The sequence below is a fragment of the Pyxicephalus adspersus genome, chromosome 3 (genome assembly GCF_032062135.1).
Source record: "Pyxicephalus adspersus chromosome 3, UCB_Pads_2.0, whole genome shotgun sequence".
In the NCBI taxonomy this organism is placed as follows: Eukaryota; Metazoa; Chordata; class Amphibia; order Anura; family Pyxicephalidae; genus Pyxicephalus; species Pyxicephalus adspersus.
The window spans coordinates 140,845,865-140,864,650 of record NC_092860.1 but is presented as its reverse complement, the minus strand read 5'-3'; the positions used below and the strand labels follow the sequence as shown (position 1 = coordinate 140,864,650).

Sequence of the window (18,786 nt, the reverse complement as noted above, 5' to 3'; positions counted from 1 at the left end):
TATTTAGACCATAATATACTGGAGTTTAGCTTTAAGTTTTCCTAGGTATAACAGTCAGCTTCCACTCCTACATAACTTTCCTTAGAAAACAGAGTGAGACACGTATCTCTTTCGTAGTAACCTTTATTCCATCACGTCTCTTTACGGGGCGAGTCGGCCAGCCTTTGTGGCTTGGATGGTGCCAGCTCTTGCCATCAGTGATGGCTTGTGGTTTTTGAAGAACCTGTCATTTGCGCTGATCCCCCTTGGTCTGACACAATGGAACAGTTTCTCCAGCACTAACCAGAGGAATTCCGTGGGCTGCCGCTTACACTGCTTTCCCTTGTCTTGCTGGGATCGCTTTCTGACCAAATTCTACCTGTAATATAAAACAGGCCCTCGCAGGAAGGTGGAATATTGTCATGGATCAGCATTTTTGGTCATCGCTAGTGTTTTTTTTCAGCTCTGAAAGTATGTTAAATAATGGTATTTTTGGAACGTTTTTTAAAATTGGCAGCAGGAACTCATGGCACATGCGGAAAGGCGTTAGGGTACTTTGACTGTTCTGAATTGGCAAAATACATGGTCAGCACATATCATCTGTGTCTGTAATTGTACCTGCTCTATATGTGTCTGTGCACATTGCCAAAAATCATGGCAGGAGAGGGAATAAAGCTTAAGGTATTTCTGGATACTGGAGAGGTAAAATGTATTTTACAACCTAAATCTTTTCATTTAGTTAGTATTGGATAGTAGGATAGTGTGTTAAAAACAGCGGGACTGCTCCCCGGAAATCGGTCAGTAGGTAGCTTGCCTAAAATACCTATAAATAAAAAATGCTCTTGGCCTGTTATGCCGAACCCAAACTTTTCTGACCATTTTCATGAAGACAAGTCAACGTGTTTCCTTTAATATATACATTATTCATTTAGTCATTTTCAGTCTGTTTTTTTATTATTTCAGTATATAGATTTTTTTCTTGAACCTGACTTTCTATTTAACTGGCCCTTCCATACTCTATCCAGAATGTTAAAAAAAAATTCTTGGATTTTGATTAGTGTTATAAAATACGGGGAGGGGGTGTTGTTAAACCAAAGTTTAGCTGTACCTATACAGAAACCTTATAGGATTTTTTGGTCCCCTAGACTGTAGACTGACCCAATGGGGTGCTGGAAGCGCACCATCACGGAGAAGAAGTCTCTTTGGTGCAGCCAGTGTTAGAAGAACATCAGTATATGAAAAGCTGTCAGTTCTTGAAGCTAAGTTTGTTATTTGTGACGGGAAAGGGACTGTCTGCTTGTACAGTCAAAACCTCGGCCAAGTTTAACTTCGGCCAAATGCGCTGAACATTCTGTTAAGGAGCAGTCAAACCCTGCCGTTCTGGCAGCGACCAAGCTTGTCTGGCAGCTCGAGATTGTGCGAGAAACTTTTCTAAATGCCCTGTTATTGCCACAGAGACTGCTTTTTTTATGCTGTGTGGCCTTTCTTGCTGCCTTGCATTCAATCATGGGAGGTTTTCAGAAAACTGATATATGGTTAACTTGAAAAAAATGCTCCAAATTGCAAAAGCCACTAAGATATCTAGCCTAACCCCCAAAGCTCACAGCTCGCAATACATGTGTGGTGGTCAACTCTTACATTGCTGGCCAGTGAGAAGAATATCACCATTATAAACAGCCAATAAGTTCATTGGTATATGACCTGAGGGGCACAAACTTCTCATTGCTCAAGGAACTCCCAGCAATCTCTAGAGGAACCCTGGTTGAGAAACACTGCCCTAGACAGTGACTGAAGCTTTGTTGGCATACACGCTTTCATGTGCACAATTTTTTAAAAGGGCTCCCTAATGCACCAAGAAAGGTGCAAAATGTGCAGCAATGATACTTTGTCAAAGACTTGTGTTGTGCTGCATTGTAGTGCACTGACATTGTTCTCCCCAGCATCTTTTAGCAGGGCGCGCCACCCAGCACTTTTCAGTAACTACCCAGCTGTTATTGGGGGGTTACCAAAGAGTTGGGTCACAATACAGGGGCTGCCACCCACCTACAATTTCTTCCTACCTGGCTTAAAAAAATTTCTGGGTTCAACACTGAAGGGGTTTAGAAAGTGTATTGGGGTACCATTCAGAATGAGAGATTGCGGTACAGCTCAGTGCTTTGAATGTAAATCTGCTCCACTCATTACATTTTAATTAGAACTGAACTGTTTCGGTCTTTGTACTACATGGTTTTGGTAACTAGGCCCATCTGTCAGTCCTTGTCTTTTGGTCCATTTCCATTAGACCATACAGTCAAAGACGTACTGTTTTGTTTCGATTGTGGTCTTCCACCTTTCATTTCTTATGTGTAGCACTAGATAACCTAATCTAAATACTTAAATTTGCTATGGAGGAATATTACTTTTTTTTTTCATATTCCTTCGATGGGAGAAACCAAAATATGCATTTTTTTGTGGTAAGCCTGTGCTGTTGTCCAAGAAAGAAAAATGATTCCAAAGCTGAATTATTAAAGTAATTTTCCATTACCAAGGCCTGTAGGTCAGTAATTCCATTGATTGATAACGTGTATTTAGTGTCACAGACTGAACAGATCTCTTCCAGCAAAGTGTGAATAATATGGTTTCCTTTAGTCAGATTGTATCCTTCCTTAAAGGTATACTTTTCATCACTTACACCAAAAATCCATGTATTGGAAAAGCGTGCCGTGATTTAAGGCTTGCCTAACACTGACTTCCAGCCTAGAATACTCATCACGGTTATGATTCTGCCCTGACATAGACTTAAGTTTGTTTCATATTTCAGGTTAGAATTTATATCCATTTGTTTTCCAAGTCTGTAAATCTTATTTCCAGAAAGGGTGAAAAAGAAAAAAACTGGTTCTGGGATTGCTAGAAAGCAGCTAGACCGCTGCAAAGGTATAAAAGACGGGAGGGTAAAAAAGCGCTTATGTATAGCAAGAAATCAAATGGCCGCTTGTATTTTAAAAGCAGGCAAAATGTAAATGTTACAGTGACATTTTTATACTTGGCAATTGTCTATGGCATAATAAATCTAGGCAAGTATTAATAATGGAAATTTAAAGCAGCTCATTATTCTGCATTTTTATTATAGTTAGGGTAATTGCCTGAATTTTACTTGGAGTTACCTTTATGGAGTCTCTACCACTTTGGGAAAAGAAAATGTGCTTACAGGAGCAGTGATTAGAGAAATGATCACATCAGTCTTTTCTGCCTAAACCAGCCATTCTCACCAAGGTTCGTGTAACCCTAGGGTTCCTCCAGAGGTTGCCACAGGTTCCTTGAGCTGTGTCCCCTAATATGATGGTGCAGGCACAATTCTAGGCCTGATTCTACAAGCATGATCCCAATGATCTGTCTATAAGGATTAAATTAGGACCACCCAAGTTTGAGGGGCATTCTGTACACCGACCATCAAAGTGTGGGACTTTTTTCCAATCTGTTTGTTTTAGCAAAGGTTCCCTGAGATTGAAACATTATTTTAAGGGGTTCCTCAGGGGTAAAAATATTTGGAAAGGCTGGTCTAGAAGGTTGGCTGGGGATGGAGAGAAAACGCCATTGTGGGATCATCCACCTTCCTGTACTGTGTGATGGGTCTGTTTAAATCCCAGGACAGCAATACAAACCTTTGGCAGGTAAAACAGTAATAAATCCTCTTTTGTGTGACCCAACAGTAATTTATATAATTACACTGCCTAATAGTCTGTTCATTTTTCTAATTTGGCTTATTTGGCCATGAAAATACAAAAACTGCTGATTGTCCTTTAGTCTTGAATAGGACAATGTAGGCAGCTGTACATTCTGAAATGACGGGGGCTTTTGGCGGGGCACAAAATGATCAGGAATACCAATGTGTCAGTCATGTTGGGGTAACTTTAGGTTGTACACACAGACTCGGAGATCTAACTTGCACCTGAATGTAATTTTCATCAGCATGTGGGGAAATTAGCAGATTTTAGTCAACCAAAACAGAGAAGCTTTAATGGATTCTTATCAGGAGTTGGCATCCCATCTGTACACAGAAACACGTGTTCATGGCAGGGATTCCAGGTTTTTTCTTTTTTTTATTATATTTTATGCTGTTCACTGCTTGCAGACAGTTCTCTCCGTTGCTTAGCTGCCATTGCAGCCTATGAAGCAACACATTTTCAGTCTCTATAGATCTAATTGCCTACATGGCGATGCATTGAGGTTTATTGGATGGCAGAAAAAAATCAAGTCATAGCCACTAGACATGAGTCTTATCTAAACCCTGAGCAGCTGGGAAACCAATTGTTTGTCCACAGTATATCCATATTAAAACCTTTCAAATGTCTGTTCTTGAATAGCATTTTCAGGAAACCTACTATCTATTCAAGTGTTTCCCACCAGGGTTCCTGCAGAGGTTGCTAGAGGTTCCATGAGCTGTTTGTACATCTAAGGTCCATTATACTGATACCAATGATCATTTTGGCTAGCTGTAAGAGTGACATTCTTCCCACTGTCCAGCAATGTAAGAGACATTCCTCCCGCTGACCACCAGCGGTGGGTATAGCAATTATAGTAGGGGTTCCCTGAAGACATAAAAGTTGTTCCCCCATGCTTAAAAGGTCAAGAAAGTTTATTCTATGCACATATATACAGAAAGGACATATAAATGTATTTTATCTTGTGTTAAACCTGGCATTTTTATCCAAGAAACATATTCTGTGTATATGAACAGCAGTCTCTGCATCCAGTATCAGAGTATGATTCAAAAAAAAAAAAAATCTTTGATTATATGGATCCTATTTATATTGGTATTGTTTAGTAATGGCTATGGAAAAATAAGTCAAGTTTGGAGCTCATTGTTTGTGCTGCAAGTACAAAGAAAACCATTACTGTCATTGTGCAGAGCCATGTTTGTTTCACGTGGATGGAGTTGGCAGCACTTCTTGGCGTTGACAGACAATTACTTTCTAAATGTAGCAGTCAAATTGTAAAAGTTAGCAATGGTTCAGCGGGGACCCAATTCTGGCCTGTCGCTGCTTGTCTGGATCGCTGGGGGGAAAAAGAAACCATTCTGCCAAAGCATCTGCTTATTACCATTGGCATTATTAGAGCTTTTTATCAGACACCAAGTCTAAGGTGACTCAGAAACTTGTCAGTCCGGCTGTTAGATGGAAGATTGCTACTTGAGCCCATATAGTCTAAGCTGTGTTATTTCTTTTCATTCCACACTAAAACTTAACTACTGTTTTATAGAAAATGTATTATAGAAATGCAAGGACTGCCACTGCCATCCTTTTTCTAATGATGCTAAATACTTAGCTACTTCTATTCAAGTGTGATAAGTCAGAATGGATCATCTACATTCTTGTTTCAGGTGATAGTAATATGTATGTCAGGCAATTGTCATATTTTTTTTTAGAAGGATCGGTAGTATGTTTTTAGGCTAGTAGACAACTTTTAGGAGAATCTGACACTTAGCCCTAAAGTTTTTCTTTAGTGTATATTGATATGAAGGAGCATAACTCCTTCCAGGATTCTATAGAAATGAACACTATGTGTATTAAAAAAAAAAGGATATTAGGTTGGGCTTCAAATGTACGGCATTCCCAGCTCCCTGCACCCCAACCCTTCGTCAATTGGGGCTCTGAGAAGATGGGGACCACAGTTTGCCTTTAAAAGATTGCTATGTGCCAAAACTGCTTCAAAACTACTTTAAAGACTTAAATATCTGATCCACAAATCGAACTATAACATGAAGAATAAGCATGTTTTGGATGGGGCCATCATTGCATTATGGGCTTGATGCAGCGTGAAGTCCATTTTTTGCATGCCGAAATCGAGGATCACTTTGTACCTCTAATGAGGTTATGGTACCTAGAGTTGTGTGATTTTAGCAGTTATACCCTAAGGAGCAGCCCAATGTAAAAATCAATTGTAAAATGTTTTGATAGGAAATGGTAGATCACTTCATTTTCATCCAATTGGATAATCTCCCTTAGATCCACTGGAAAAGTCGCATGGATTGTTTATGCTAATATATATATATATATATATATATATATATGTGTGTGTGTGTGTGTGTGTGTGTATATATATATATATCAGCATAAACAATACATGTAACTTTCTGTTTCTGGTAGATCTAAGGGAGATTATCCAACTGGATGAAAATGAAGTGATCTACCATTTCCTATCAAAACATTTTACAATTGATTTTTACAATCACAAAACTCTAGGTACTATACTATTCATTTGAATCCAGGTACTCATCATGCCATTGTATTTATTGTATTAGTGTTCAGAATGCTAAAAGTTTTTTATGAGTAATATGAGAGGGTTATCTGGATAACCTAAATACTTGTTTACTTTTATATTTGACATCTTCGTCACCCAGCTTAATTGTACAGGACAGAAACTGTAAAAGAAAAAGTTGTACTAAAGACATACCCTAAATTTCATTTCCTTGTTTATTCTGCTGGTTAGATGGCTGTTGCCTTTACCGCTATCAGATGTGATCGGATAAATTACAGTTCTTTGTTGGTGTTGACAGCATTTTCAAAGACTGGAAAAGACGCCTAGAATTCAGTTTGGTAAAGCTACACTTCGGAGAGTGTTTTGTCAGTTCTCAGGCTTACTAGTTTTCTTGGTAGAGGCAATGCTGTAGAACGCCTTTTCACACTCTAAAAAAATGTTTTTGTTCCGACACGCCACATGGAACAGAAATGTCATATTTCTAACAACAGTGCCACCCAGTGATCAGGAGTGTATGGAAGTATGCTCGCTCTGTAAAGCTGTGGATTTTGTTTCTTGTGATACATAAATATTATTAGATTTTTTATTAGATTTGCGTTGTATCATCCTTGGAAACAATATTATACATGTGTGTAAAATTTTATATATCAATCACACTAGAGGATAGTGGACCTCAAAAAACTTCCATGTTGGGAATTGAACCTAAAACCCTAGAACTGCAAGGTGAACCTTTGATAGCCAATTAAATATCACCTCTCTCTAGGCTGCATGATGATCAAAGCTTGCATATGATTGGTTATTGTGGACAGCACTATCCCTGTCCTCTTTTGAAGGTTGGAATCTGTCTCCTTTCTGCTTGTATGCTTGGATGTACATGGGTGACGGTGCCTTGGGTTTAAGTCAATAGTACACATTGTTCTTGTGAAACTCCAATATTTATCATCTTGTGCGTTATCGATCTGAAAATTGAGCTGCCTTATGCCAATATTGTCCTTAGGCGTTGACTTTGTCAGTGCAGCCCTGTAAATAAAAACGAATGATAAGCCCAACGGGCAGTGTTATTTGTGTGCTGCAATCTGAGTATGGACATACCGTAGGCGAGATTACGCTGAAAAGTAAATATTTCTACTATTTGCATGAAGCCGGCTGCTTTCCACCAATCTGGCATTTGCATATGTTTGTTTTGAGTTAAAGGTACTTTACTATGATGTGTATTGTGCGATAGTCCCAGACAATCAGAATATATCCCTTATAAAGCAAGTTTAGATTTAGAGTTGTAGGTGGCACAGCAACCAATTACAGTATCATAACTATGTGATATGTGTCATGTATGTAACGTGGCTTTGTGTTCACTCTTCGGACAGCTGTGTGATAGCTGATGGATCTCCTGTGTGGGATCACTGAAAACAAAGGCAGTTTATGTGCTGGGAAAAAGTTGTATCCTGCTATCCGGTCATTATTTGATATATACATGAATGCTAGTGAATGTTGTTTTGTGTGCAGCAAGCTTTAACTTTCATGGTTGGCTTTTCATTTTGGCATTGATTTGGGGGGCTATGAGTTATGTTCCTTTTACTTGTTCGGGACAGTGAAGGAGCCCACACCAAGATCTACCCTGCTCCATGACAAACGGACTTTACTTTTTGGTTATGAGGAAACATGACCTCCACCCAGGTCTGAAATGGTCTTCATGACCAACTACCTGACCCAACAACTGATATGGAGGACAACATCATCCCCATGTATGTTCTGCATAGATTAGTTGTAGACCGTTTGAACAATTCAGATGGCTAATTGTGTATGCATGTGCAAAGCCCATATCTGTGGAGACCAACAGTGAATGAATATGAGATATTTGGGCTAGGTGGACTTTGTGCACAGTTTACGCAGGTGATTACTGGCAATGTCCATATGTTGAAACAAAACATGAGACATGCTTACTGCTTTATTAAAAAAAGCTTTTGTGATATCAATTTTCTAATTTCCTATTCCAGAACCACCATACTGGACACAGCCGGAAAAATTGGAGAAGAAGCTTTATGCCCAACCAGCCGCCAGTACGGCCAGGTTCCGCTGCCCCGCTGCTGGCAAGCCTCTACCCAGCATTTACTGGTTGAAAAATGGGAAAGAATTCAGAGGGGAGCATCGCATTGGTGGAATCAAGGTATTTATTTCCAACCACTTTTTTTGCCTTATTGAAACCAATAATGAGTGTCTTTGCTATGGTGAAGAAATGTAGAAGCAACTTGAAATTACACAAAATATATTATGCACAGCTTTGCCCATGATCATCTGCAATTTTTATTTTTCCATCAGACATTTTTATTTGCCATTTACTGTATTACTTAGTCTTAATGATACAGTTCTAAACTCCAAAGCGAAGATCTTCTGTTAGAGTTCCCAGCTTTGCCTTCCATTGCTATGGTGCTTGCTGCTTTCTCCTTATAGCTAAATGGTGCTTTGATTTTATATGGCAAAACAACTTTTTTGATTTTTACCCCCCTGCCCATCCTCTCTTCCCCAGCACATACTTTCCGTTGCTCCCCTGCTACATGTGATATGAGATACATGTGATATGTCCGATGTACTGGGTCAGTTGTCTCTGTCCTATTTGGGTATCTATGGCCCTGTGATAGTTTTGACTTCACCAAAGACTTTCCTTTGCTCTTTTGCTAAGTAAAGGACCATGTAATTTTTGCCATTCATGGATGAAATGAAGGTTTCTTTTGAAAGGGTTTTCTGGTTCCATGTAGATATATCCCTACTAGATGACAAAACGACACAAGTGGACGATTGGAAGACTACTACCAGTACATATGTATTCCTTGAGTCAGTCATTTTATATTCCCAATTGGTTTGCTTGAAAACATAGAGATTCTCTTTGAAGATAACTATTAAAAAAAACCCTCTTAGAGTCCCCCTCACGGTGGCAAAGGTCGCTGGGTGGATATGGGAATCCAGATGTAAATTTCTCACCTCCTTATTTGCCTAAAGATTCCAAATTAAAAATAAACTCTAGTCAAATCAGTTTGGCTTGCTCTTTGCTTCTTGATTTCCTTTGTTTCCTATTCTTCACATACTTTTGGTCCCATCTACTGCAGGTTTTCTTAATCTTTAATCACTAACATTGTTCTGAAAACCCTTTTCACATGCTCGCTGTAGCTGACTGTGGATGGGAAAGTTGGCTACTTTGGAATGTTCAGGTCAGGGTCTGGTCACATGACACACGTGATAGCAAAAGAAGTACCATTGTGTCTGGTGCCAACAGACGGCACATAATCCCTTGTGCACACACTTGTCAAAGCTCACAGTTACATTGTTTGAGAGAATAAAGAAACAAAATATATTTGTCTGCTACAAAGATGGTAGAAGCTTTTAAAGTTATAGGATTATTTTAATGTTTCATCTTCTATATGAATAAAAGCATCAGTATGATCTAAGCTGTCCATGCAAGGGGACCTCATATGTACCCAAACTGCTCATTCTACATGTCCACCCACTGCTCAAGATGGTCATCTAAAATTGATGACTATGCATTGCTGCCTAATGCTGCCTTAACTCTAGTTTATCTGTATCAGTGGAAAAACTGCATTAAGCACCTATATCCTAGAAAACCCCAATAACCTATTCTGTTCAGTAGAGAACAATGTCTCAGTCTATGTCCCGTTTTAGTGGAGAAGTCCCCTAAAACCTAATTCCTCCAACCTACAATCCACACCTCCCCATGGACAAATAAATGTGCTGAAAGAGTTCGTACTGGATGCATATACCAGGACCCTAAAGTCCTGAAAACAGGGTGCTTAAATATGCAAATTTCAAAAGCTACCTGAAGACAATGTCATAGGCCACCCAACTTTTCTATATAGGTAGGTCCAATAAAAAGGCACTGGGGACTGGATTACGCTTGTCCGCCATTATGATACTACAAGGAGGTTTTTGCTTCTACGTTTTGGTTCCTTAACTGGTTTAGGAAATTAGTGGGCTGCCCCTTTCTCACCCAATCTCAAACTTAACACCTTTAACATCTAATTTACCTTTATGTATACAGAAATAAGCAATGTGTTAACTTTTTTGCATCTTCCTATGGTATTACACTTTTTTGATGCAGGCTTTTATTTCTGCACCGTTCTTACATGGTCACATCCAATTTGCCCAAATCATTTTGTGTTAAAGGGTTGTCCCTCTGGCCCAGTGCAGGTATTTATTTCAGAGCTGGTTTATTCTTCGTTGAAATATCTGAAGGAAAACATGCCAAAACTGCCAAATCCATGTTCAGCTGGGTAAAACAGCACTCTTGTGCAGGAGCCCTAATTCCCGGCCTTGCTTGTTAATTGCAGATTTGTGCTTTGTCAAACTTGTGTTTGGTTGTCACTGTAGCCACAGAGGACCTGACCTTCAGCATGTGACCTGCGCCCTGACCGCCAGACTGAGTGACAGGACTTGTAGAAATATTTTCGGTCTTTCTCACTTGAGGGCATGAAAGCTCTAAGCCTTAGGAATGTCTAAACAAAGGGCCTTCTGACAAAGCATATCGGCCAGGGAAAGTGAAGGGCAGCGGAGGATAAACAGTTTAGTCTTGCCTATCTCTTATCTGTTGGTCCTGTTGTCTTCTCATCACATTGCACATTAACACCGGCTAATTGATTTACCTCCAGAAAGAAAATGGTTTTACAGTTTGTTTCTAACTTTCCTGCAGACAAGCCATTTAAACAAAGAGGAACATGTCTATTGGAACATAGTGGAGATTTAAGGCTTTGAGTTGGGTATAGGCTCATTTGTAGTCTGTATTGCATCTCAGGAGATGTAGTTTAAAATAAAACTTTGATACCCACCACCATTGTCCTCCTTATCAATGTGAAGGACTTCCTCCAGACTGGTTAGTTATTTTGTGGCCTAAAATCAAGGCAGTTCCATGGATGTGATCTTGTGATACCAGTGATGTGCTTTTTTATCTTTTACTAATACACTGTATTGCAAAGTTTACATTCTAGGTATTGTCCCCACCCGAGGTGACCATTAGTCTACCGTGTGTACAGTGGCCCCCTGATATCAATTAGAAATCCACCAAGGGGTGACAACCGTTGTCCTTTCCTAAGGAGACAGACACAGCGGGGTGCCTCCTGCTTATTCTCCTCCTCTCGCTATAGAACTGAACAATGCTGTGTGTACAGTTCTCGTCCATTCTATTGTCCCTGGAAATGATCAGGAAGACCAGAAATTGAATGCCATAGCCTAAAGCTGCATACACACCTGCAATTTTTCTCGTTGGAAAGGATCGTTAAAGATCCTTTCCAACGAGAAAAGACTGCACGATGCATGAACGATGCTGTACATACAGCACCGTTCATGCTCTATGGAGAGGGGAGGGGGAGAGCGACGGAGCGGCACCCTGCTGCGCGCTCTCCCCTTCCCTTTCATTAGGATCGGTCGTCGTCCATCGTCCATGGATCCGCCAGGACGGTCGTCGGACGATGGACGACGACCGACTGTACACACGGCAGATTTTCGCCCGATAATTGGCCGATACCGATTATCGGGCGAGAAAAATTTGCTGTGTGTACGCAGCTTAAGATCTTAGTGAACCTATGGTCTGTGGATAAAAGCAGTGATATCTCTGCAAAGATTTAGCATAACACAGACCCATAGCTCTGAAATTACCAAAACTTTGCTGCTTGGAGCGCTCCATTTTATTTTGTATATCGGACCACATCAGCAAGACCACTGCTTCCATATAGAGCAAAGTCTTTCTCTATAGGTTTCTGACTGGGGACTGGTTTTCTTCCACAGGATGCAGATATTTTCTAAAAAGCATTCAATGTAAGTCATTTAAGTTGAAAGTTTCATTAAGCTTTCACACAGTGATTGTTAAAAATGCGAGCCTACAATCTGGCTTGTGCTTTCATTTTTTTCATGTTTTCATAGTAAGACTAAAACAGTTTTACCCAGTTTATTTGGCAATAGTGTCTGGCAAGGTATTTATTTTCTAATCATTCAAGATGCATGTATTTTCTGTTCCATAGAGAACTGTGCTTCCTCTTCGGTATATAGTTTGCTTTGTTCTGCTCCTGCAGTGTGTTAGACACTGTCCATTGCCTCACTTATATATAACAGATTCCTAACAAGCCTTCGTTTATTAGAGGAGGTCCCGCTGACCTCCTGTCACAGTATCTGGGACGCCAGTCAAGCTGTCTCAGAAACACAGTGGTGACAGGCTCCAGATACCAGTTTTCCGTCTGATAAAATCTTATTTTAGGGCAAAATGTGTGAAATCCGAGCATTGGAGCCTGTCCTCCTACATAAAAACACTTTGTTCCCAACAATCTCTGTATATAAAGATAAAGGATTGAGGGCATTCTTATAATTCTGCCTAGTGCAGGGGAATTTACACAGTGTATAGATTTTTTTTATTATTCTTCTTTATACATTATAGTTCTTCTTTATTCTTTATTTTGACCTCCCAGTACTACATGGTCAAAATGCTGAGCATTGGTGCCTTATAATATCCCAAAACCTTTCCTCCCTGATCTATAAATTGATCACTGTGCCTGTGAAATATGAGATGGATTAGTATATATTCCTAATTAATATAAAGTTCCTATGTGTTTCTATGGCAGCTGCTTGTAAAAGCTATAATGCAGGTATAATTTCTTCCCCCAACGATCTTGCCCCCATCTGAGTCATCCCTTTTTCCTCCATGCAGCATTTTGTATGAATTCCCCTTAGAGATTTCACAGACTTAATATTTAAATCCTCCCAAGAATCTGTTATCGTAAGTCTGCGGACACTAAATGACCCAGAAAGATCTTTGGATTATTCCGTCCCAGACTCCTGTGCGGTCACACCGTGCCTGGGATCCTGATCGTGCCAGCCGGGGTTTGTCTCCGAGGAGAGACTGGCTGCAACAAAAAACAGAGCATGGAAAGTTTTCTAAAGGACCGTAGTCTTCCTTTGTCAAAGAGACTTTATTAAAATCAGTATAGAGAAGTAAAGTAAAAGTAAAGTAAAATCAGTATAGAGAGGTAAAGTAAAAGTTGAGAGAATCTCCCATAAAAGCCCTGACTGGGCCATTGGCCATACCCTACCCTGTGCAGAACTACATAATAAAGAATTAGATTTAGATGTTGGGTCACAAAGGCAGGTAAAGGGATAGATATTTCCAACTTAGAATTCTAGAGTCAAACTATTTCCCACTATATCCAAAACTTGGAAAAGTTAAAACTGATGTTACAGTTTTCTTGGGCCTGACTTATTAAAGCTTTCCAAGGCCGGAGAAGATACTTTTATCAGTAAACCAGGTAAATCCAGCAAATCCAAACAATATTGGCAGATCTATATTTTAAAGCTTCCAAAGTTAGAGCCTTGTTTTGTTTTACAAGATCCACCCTTGGTTTGTGTCATCAAACTAGTGGCTGCTCTTCAAATATTTTGCACATACCTGGGGCTTAATGCCGACCTCAGTTTGAGGCTTTCTAGCTTTTTCAAATGAGATCATCATGGAAATTGTGTATAAATGCCTTATATTCCTCAGACATATGAACAGGGAGGACTTGAATGTTATGAGATAGATGGCCCAGTAAACAGAACTATTTAGAATAAAGATGAGAGAGAAGAGATAACATAACTAATCTCTGTGATCATACGCATACGTTTATAAAGATATAAAGCAGAACTTCCCAAAACAAGTTACTTCGCCCGCCCTCCTAAGAAATACTGCTGTGCTTAAGGTAGATACTCCCACCTTCTAAGAGTATGCATATGGAAAAGCTTCCATCAGATGAGACTCTCACACTTTTATATTGTAGTTTTTGAAATTGATTGAACACATGCCTACTGGTTACCTTGTGAACTCTGTGATTGTGGCACGTAACTTTCCAGAGATAAGAGGCTTTCAGAAAGTTGGTGCATATTGGCTTAAGCATTGAAGCCATTGGAAGGGTTGGACCCTCTTTCATATGTGTTGCCCCTGTTGGAAAGATTTACCTTCACTACTGTTATCTGAACACCTTGTGCTACGCTGAGGCTCTGTTCATGCTGGAAGCTCTGGAAATAGGCAGTTACTGGCATTTTGTACAAAGGGTCACTGGTGAGGTCACTGGTGCTTTTATAGAGTATGATTAGTGACTTTACGAAACGCCAATGAATGGTTTTGAGCATGTGAAGTAGGACTTTTTTTGACATCAACATGTACACGTTCATTTCTTCTGCTCCTCTTCATCTGCCACCATGTCCCGCTGTATTGCTTCTGAATCTCCATCTATGCCCGATGCTCTTACTTTGCTGCTAATCTCTTGGCCTTTTTCCTATTTTCCAACTTGCACCAGTCATCATCCCTTCCCTTTGCTTGTTTACCCAGCGATTGATCGGCAATAGGTAACTTTTACAGGATTTTTGCAAGCAATTCTGTGCTAGAAAATGCATTCTTTAGCAATAAATATATTCAAAATACTACAACAATATCATGATACCTTAAGGGGACAAAGGCAACACTTCACTATTTTTATTTCTTTATTCCTTACAGTTGAGGCACCAACAGTGGAGCGTGGTTATGGAGAGCGTGGTTCCATCTGATAAAGGCAACTATACCTGTGTGGTGGACAACAAATATGGAACTATTCGTCACACTTATCAACTAGATGTCCTAGGTGAGTCTTTCTTCTGCTTATACATACCCATAATTATGCAAAAATCCATGATTTGCACCCCTTCTCCACATATAAGAAATATCACAAGCAGAAAATGTGTATCTTAATGTGTAAATTTATATTTGTATACAAAATCTCTTCAAATTAGGCAGTGACGGTATTTGCTTCCTGCATGAAATTGTCTTTAAAAGCTTAACTTCAAGCAAGAGGCTAAATACTTGGTTTTAATTTACATGCCAGACTATTTGTAAGTGTGTGAAGCTTCTGCTATGGTCCAGGCAGGAAAGGCAGTAAATCCACTGCAGAAATAGCCCAGCCTAATCAAGAATAAACCAGCCAAGATGGCGGAGTGGTCAGTAAAGGAGTCTCATCATATGGACATGGTCGTCTTTCTACTCTCTCTGCTTCCTCTTCCTCCCAGCATTTACTTTTTCTCTCCATGTTACAGAAACCACGGTTTAAAGTTTGCCTCTATCTTTCTATAATAATGAGATTTATTTCATGTGAATATTTATTTTCATGAGCTATTATGAAAGCTGTCCTTGTTTAAGACCTATTAAAGAGATCCTGTATATATATCTCGAACATACAATCGCTAGCTTGTTTGTTGTGCTGTTTGTGACCTTTCTGTAAGAGTTGTACAAGGAAATTGCTTTCCTGGCATAGTTGAATTAGATATCCAATAGCTACCCCAATGTAGGACATAGCAAAGTCATTGGCAGCATTCTCTGCCTTCTGTTGGACCAGTGCACCAGTTCTGCAGAGATGTTTGTGAGCGAGTTTTAAAAGCCACAAAGTCTCCTGTGAAGAGTTGGTTTCAGGGGCCTCCAAATCTCACGTAGAACAACACTGACAAGAAACTTTCATGTGGGTCCAATGAAAGGTGAGCAGACCTGCCAAATGACTTGGCAAAAGCTACCTTTTTAAATTGCTTATTTTTAAAGCAGGTACAGAGGCGTTTTGATGTATGTACAAGAAAAAAATATTGTGGTGATGCATTTTTCATGAGCTTGGAATTATTTCTTGCTTTATGTTCCATCATATTGAAGATTACTACAATGATACCCTCAACTGTATTAATTACTACTAATAGTATCATAAAGGAAATAATACAAATAAAAACAAACTTTCACTAAATAAAGGTTTAGACTGAATCATTTTATGGCCATTCAAGCCAATGCTGGCACCACGTTTCAGTATATTTGGGTTTTCAGTAACAAAGGCAATCTAGCAGATCCATTACAACCTATTCCCAACACCTTTCCATTATTTCATGTTGTTCACAATCCGCTATTTCCATGCTGCAGCTCCAGGAATAATTGGTTTCCTTATTTCTTAGCCCATGGCAAACTTGCCTATATTGGGCTTGTTGACCTTCCTTGAGTTTAGACATGCAGCCATAGATTTCTACTTTATAAAATACAATTTTCTTTCTTTGGAGCCTTAGTGTATGGACATTTCACTAAACAGAAGGAATAAACTACACAAGTCCAGCATATAGAGAATGGAGGACAATTTATTGAAAATGCCTACAGTTTTTAGGAATTGGCTTCATTCATGATATTCAGGAAAAAGAAAAAGGACACACAAAAGGTTCACTTTGAAAATCAATAACTTTTGTTTTTTCTCCAGAGCGTTCTTCCCATCGGCCCATTCTCCAGGCAGGCTTACCGGCCAATAAGACGGTGATAGTAGGCAGTGATGTGGAGTTTCATTGCAAGGTTTACAGTGATGCTCAACCTCATATTCAATGGCTGAAACATGTGGAGATCAATGGCAGCAAATTTGGCCAAGATGGAGATCCTTATGTCTCCATCCTGAAGGTAAAGTCCGTTTTATGTCCTTCATGTTTTATACATTCTTTTATTCCAGAGTCAATACGCCACAAGAACAAACGGTGAAGGGATTTTGTAAAGAGTTCTTCTAACCCCTGTTACATCTGTATGGCAGAGCATAAAGGAAAATCTGCCCATTGTGGCAAAGACAAAAAATGGCTAGCTTTCTCTATCCTAACCATTATCAAAAAAAAAAAACAAATTGACTTCATTAAATTGGTAACTTCTCCTCATTGCTGAATTACAGAATGAGAACACTGGTTAGGTTTGGTCATCTACTATCCTATACATTGCATTTAAAATATTGAAATATGCTTTAGATTGGTCCAGTCTTTAGACAAGAAAATTGTTGAAACATTCACAAGGGTAATGGACCTGTGCCAATCTGGGCATTAGGATGTTTGCATTACACCACTGGGATCACTGCAGATCCTTCAAATAATAAGGTAATATCAGTATGGCATCAGATAGAACATAAAATGATGACTTTTTGGTCATTTATCCTTCACTGTGTAGAAGGTAACAGATACACCTTTACAAATTCTATCAAAAGATCTTGCAGTAACAGCTTCTCATATTCTGTGAGGGTACTACTTGAAATATAACAATCCTAAATGATAAAATAGCTCCTACATTGGAAAATCTTACTGAGAAATTTATGAGCGGCTATGTCAGCAGTGAGCTCAGACTGGCCGCTTAATATTTTGTCTCCGAATCCTATTTTTGAGTCCTGATAATTGAAACAGCATTTGTTAACTGCAATCCTCACTAAACCTTTCTTCCTGATGAACTGCCTACAGAATGTGTTTGACACAAAATAGCATTTTTTCTTCCTTAGATCATGACAGTTGTAGACACAAAAAAAGAAGGCACTGAATGTGATGTTTATATGAGACACATTAAGATGAAGACAAATTCAAATTACTAATTAATGGAGTTTCAGTAATAGCCACCAGGTTCCAAAACAAATATTTCTTTAATGCTATGTTGGGCAGAATGATGCATGTAAAATCCCTTGTCTTTTACACATTAGATTTTGGATCTGTTTGAATAGTGTTTGTTATATTGAAGTTCTACAAATTGATGGTAACTTTGGTAATGCTTCATTTTATTATGAGTTCATGCAATGTCTGTTATGCTAAATATGTTTTGTGGATGTACTTGTTTCTTTTGCCCTAGCCTACAATAATAAATTGCTTCCTGGATACAATAGGAATTTATATAGAAGTCTCACAGGGATATTTAGAATATTGTCTATGATCAGCTAAAAACAAACTGGAAGAACATTCTAATTCTTATTTTTTTTTTACAATGCAAGGTGCAAGCATTGCAAAAGCAAAGTGCAACATAACTACCAATTGGAATGAATTTCTTAAGTGATCTTATTAGAGAAAACTGGAAATTGAGTTAGTTCTGTTTGCACTCGAATATAACAACCCAACAGCTAAATACAGAAATAATAGTATAACTGCTCATATATTGTATCTGTAATCTGCTTTTTATCCAGAAACCCCTTTCAAGGTGCTTAGCCAATTTGATAAAACCACATATCTTACTCAACTTAACATCAACGAGGGTCATCAATGTTGAGGCCCAAGCTATGCATTGGAAAATCCTTATGGGATCTTCCAGGTTAAGCAGTTACAAATGTTTTCAGTGGCATCTATCGATACTCCTGGATTTTTTCTTTTGTTTGTTCTTGGCTCAAGCCTCGTAAAACCGTTTGTTCTCAACCCATTCCTGAGTATTGATAGCACCATTCACTAGATGAACAGGTCAAGACTTCAACTTCCTATATGATAATTATAATAATTTGTGGAACAATATTCTGAAGTCTCAGTGTTTTGTCTATTCCTTCAGTCATGGATAAGCAATAAGACCGAAACTGATGCTAGCCAAATTCTATACAATGTGACACCAAGCGATGAAGGAGAATATATTTGTAGAGCCAACAATTTCATAGGCATAGCCGAAGCATCTTTTTGGCTCAGCGTTTATGAACCAACAGCAGGTAAACCATTGACTCTAAACAAGGCCCACCAGCTGAACACTGATGTCCTGCAAAATTCTTGGGGTCTTTGGTATCTGTTGCT

At 39.1% G+C, this 18,786-nt stretch overlaps 1 protein-coding gene across 4 annotated transcripts in view; it reads left to right on the top strand.

Annotated features, from left to right (window-relative positions):
• Positions 1–18,786, top strand: part of FGFR3 (fibroblast growth factor receptor 3) — a 65,158-nt gene that overhangs the window by 29,139 nt on the left and 17,233 nt on the right. For 2 of the 4 annotated variants that reach the window (XM_072406570.1, XM_072406571.1), the window contains exons 5-8: positions 8,211–8,380; positions 14,735–14,858; positions 16,491–16,681; positions 18,554–18,704. In XM_072406570.1, the coding sequence (XP_072262671.1) occupies positions 8,211–8,380; positions 14,735–14,858; positions 16,491–16,681; positions 18,554–18,704 (636 nt within the window). The remainder of the gene's footprint in view (positions 1–8,210; positions 8,381–14,734; positions 14,859–16,490; positions 16,682–18,553; positions 18,705–18,786) is intronic. The other 2 variants (XM_072406573.1, XM_072406572.1) reach the window with 1 other exon arrangement.